Below are 4,016 nucleotides of genomic sequence, written 5' to 3'. Positions count from 1 at the left end.
GGAGTATGAATGGTTTGTGTTTCTTGGTTCGTTTGAACATCCAGCTGAGCGATAGAGAGTGATGTGATCTTTTGCAAATAAAAAACGGGTTTGTAGCTATGAAACATGTACATTGGTAGTTTTGAGGATATATCATATATGTATACCTAGGACCCGAGTCTTTAGCCAAGGCTCAGAGGGTGAGACACACCCGAGGCCGCCCCCGTTGCAGTGATTAGTACTTAAGTTTGTGTTTATGTATGTGTGCGTGGTGGTTGTCGTGACTGTACAAATATGTTTCCGGGTGCAGCAGAGCCTTATGGTTTGTTAGGTGTTTGCCTGAATTTTCATTTCCTTTTGTATGGATTTATATGATTATGCTGCAAAACTTGTTTTGTTTTTATTATTTAGTTGTTTTATCTTTGGTATTTCGTATGGACTTGTAGGCACAAATAGGTCACACGGACCATGCGAAGTTGTTAAGGAATACCAGTCACCAGTAAATTATGTCAGTCGAAAAGACATTCGGAATGTATGATTTGCTTTTCATATGGTCATTTTTCTCCGTCTTGTATGACACTTCTTCATATCGTATGGTGTCTTTTCGGAATGTATGACTTGTTTTTTGTATGATTCATATGGTCATTTTTCTCCGTCTTGTATGACACTTCTTCATATTTTATGGTCCGCGTGGACCTCTGCTTGTACGACACGTTAGTGGTATCCCAGTTTAGTTTGTTGTTTTAGAAACAATAAGCGTTCCATCCAAAATATTTGTCAAAATCGACCGAAAATACTTGTCAACATCCTAGTTTTGATTGCGCATGTACAAATCAATTGTTTAAACATAACTATAACTTCAAAAAACATCAAAACAACTGTAAATATAAACTATCAACATTCTACACATACCTCCTATATTTATACACAACAACCTCGAACGGCTTGATGAAGCCATCACCTGCTAACCATTCACACCGACTTCATTTTCATCAATGAAGGCGCAAACTCTTTAATCTCCACCACAAAACCACCCTTAACAGCATCATCACACGATGGGCCTAACTTCTCCGGCAAGGGTACCTTCCCCTCCAAATACCTAATCACCTGCCTCATACACGGCCTAACCGACGCTTCATCACTAGAACACATCAACCCAACCTTCAAAACCACCATAACTTCACTTTTATTAAACACCCCTTGCAACCGAGCATCCACCACCTCAAGCAAACGCCCTTCCCGCCACTTATCCCAAATCCAATCAACCAAAACGAGCTCCTCTGGTGACGCCTTGACCTCAACCGGTCTCCTCCCACACACCACTTCCAACAAAAGAGCTCCAAACGCATATACATCAGACCGAGTGGTGGGCTTCCCGGTTCGGGTCAGCTCAGGAGCCAAGTAACCCAATGTCCCCACCACTCCAGTCGTGATCGGGTTCGAACCATGGTCATACAACTTAGCCAAACCAAAATCAGCTAACCGACCCTTTAACTCGGAATCCAACAACACGTTTCCGGCTTTAATGTCTCTATGAAGCACGGTTTGCTCCCATTCTTCATGCAAGTAAAGTAATCCAACTGACACATCCTTTATAATCTTGAATCTTTGATCCCAAGTTAATATCTTTTTAGGGTTGTTAGAGCTATAAATATACTTATCTAAGCTGCCATTAGCCATGAAATCATAAACCAAAAGCAACTCACCTTTATTTCTTGCCCAACCCAATAACTGAACCAAATTCCGGTGTCGTAGCCGGCCAATAGTCGAAACCTCCGACAAGAACTCCTTCTCCCCATGCTTTGATTGCCGGGAAATTCTCTTAACCGCAATATCCATTTTCGAATCGGGCAAAACCCCTTTGTAAACCTTACCTGACCCACCAAATCCAAGCAACATTTTATGACTAAACCCCTTTGTAGCCTCTTTTAATTCCTTATAAGAATAAGGGTGTGGCCCTAAATCATGCTCCCAATATTCAGCCACCTCAGTGTTGTTAAATTTCTTCGTAGTAACATAAACCGCAACGATGATGACAATAATACAAAAGGCCGAAATTATAGAAGCCATAAACCAAATTCTAAAGCGTTTTTTATTCGTTTTAAATTGAAAAAGTGAAGGGAGTAGATCAAGATCCAAAGATTCTGCTTTTTCGTTCATGTTAAAGCTCCATCCGTATACATAATGGGAGCTAGCAAGAACACCCGTCGATGACGAAAATCCGACATACATGTAATCTTGAAATGTAGGCGACAAGTCCACCGGAACAGACAAGATCGGCGTACTAGGTTTGTTTGAATATATCGAAAGTGTGACATCAAGTTGGTGTTTGTCAGCATCATAATCTATCCAAGCTTGAATCTTTTTCCCACTATGTAAACAGAGATCTTGTTTTGTCGAATTCCCATCGATAAAGAACCCGGCATTTGTTGAATTCACCGACTTCATCCGGTTGATGTTAACCCCGACGTGATTATCACTAATATCCCTGAATTCAAAATCTTGAACGGTGTCAAACTCCACCGCTAAAAGATGATTAGACGCCTTACCTGTAAGAATAAAAATAAAGAATATGAGATACTTGATTAATTCATCATCAAACGTCACACTATTAGGACTGTAAACGAACGTTCTGCAGAAAGTTTGTTTATGCTTGTTCGTTAAGTGAATGAACGAATATGAACAATGAAAAAGAATTTCTTTTAGATTAACTGAATGAACGAACACAAACAAAGGCGATGTTCGTTCAGTTCTGTTAATGTTTGCGTATGTTTGTTCATTATAGTGCTTTTATTGACTTTTATATTCTTATCATATAGATTTAAGCAAAACTATTAACTATAGAACAAAAATATGTATGTGTGTATTATGTCAATATTAATTCATTTGCAAACTAAAATGTGAAAATGAATGTTAAGTGAACACCAACACAAACACAAACTTGGTAGCCGAGCCAAACCGTTGACACTGACCATTTAGCCAAATCAAATTAAACAACATTGTTTGTGATCATTTGTTCTCATTCGTTTGTGTGCATGATCTGTTCGCAAACAAGTTAATTCCTTAATGAACGAACACGGACAAGAAATTTCTTTCGGTCAGGTGTCCTTCAACAGATCACTTGTCTAACAAAAACTTAACGGACAAACATGAACAAGACCTTACTTGGTTCGGTTTGTTTACAACCCTAATTGCACCGATGAGCTCAATACTAATAAACCATAATCTATGTTCCAATAATATTATTACCATTTAGGGTGACGTTGACAAGTCCAAGGTACTGACTAGGTTGAGCACCGATGAAATCTTTAGTCGGAGCAATAGTAAAAGCCAAACCATGACCACCAAGTTTTCGATATCTCGGAACGATGGAGAACACAAATGCAGTGGAGAATGAAACAACCTTATTGGTATCAGGGTTTTTGAAAAGAATGGGATCAGGGTAGAATCCATGGCCGATGGTGTGAGTACTAACGTTTGTGAGTTTAAGGATTCCATTGCTGGTGATGTCTGCGATGCCGTTTAAGGTAAGGTTTGGGTTGTGATGGTTGGATTTGAAGGTGTTGTAGATGAAGGAGTATGAGAAGATGGGGTGGAGGAGAAGAAGAAGCCATGGGAGAGACATTTGTTGTCGGTCATGAGAACGAAGAGAGGAGTGAAGAAGAAGAAGATGATGATAATGCGTTCTATCGGCGGAGTTAATGTAGAGTTTAGAGTGAGATCATATGCTACACGTGTTTTAACACAAAGGTGTGTTGCAAGTGGGTGGGTGGACTTTCATATTGTCATGTGAGATAAATTTAAGAATGAGTTATTGACACGAATGGGAGTTGTGTTTTGTATTTTAGTAAGGGTTTTGTTGGGGCATTACAACGAGTTTGTATAAATAATAACAAATTGTAAAAAACTATGTATTTTAGTAAGGGTTTTGTAGGGACATTACAACGAGTTTGTATAAATAATAACAAATTGTAAAAAACTATGTAAAGGGAAGCGTCATCAGTGTCATCATTGTCATCAAGTCTGCGTCTGCGCCC

General features: G+C 39.2%; 1 protein-coding gene across 1 annotated transcript; it reads right to left on the bottom strand.

Moving 5' to 3' along the window:
• Positions 1-733: 733 nt before the first annotated feature.
• Positions 734-3,718, bottom strand: LOC143606547 (L-type lectin-domain containing receptor kinase S.4-like). Its single transcript, XM_077082286.1, has 2 exons — positions 3,229-3,718; positions 734-2,528 (listed from the first exon to the last, which is right to left on the bottom strand). The coding sequence occupies exons 1-2, from the start codon at positions 3,602-3,604 to the stop codon at positions 952-954; spliced, it is 1,953 nt and encodes a 650-aa protein (XP_076938401.1). The 5' UTR covers positions 3,605-3,718; the 3' UTR covers positions 734-951.
• Positions 3,719-4,016: the final 298 nt, after the last annotated feature.

This window comes from Bidens hawaiensis, unplaced genomic scaffold, assembly GCF_021521415.1.
Source record: "Bidens hawaiensis isolate Kalapana, Puna unplaced genomic scaffold, B.hawaiensis_p1.1 tig00075316_1, whole genome shotgun sequence".
In the NCBI taxonomy this organism is placed as follows: Eukaryota; Viridiplantae; Streptophyta; class Magnoliopsida; order Asterales; family Asteraceae; genus Bidens; species Bidens hawaiensis.
This window is presented reverse-complemented; position numbering and strand designations above follow the sequence as displayed.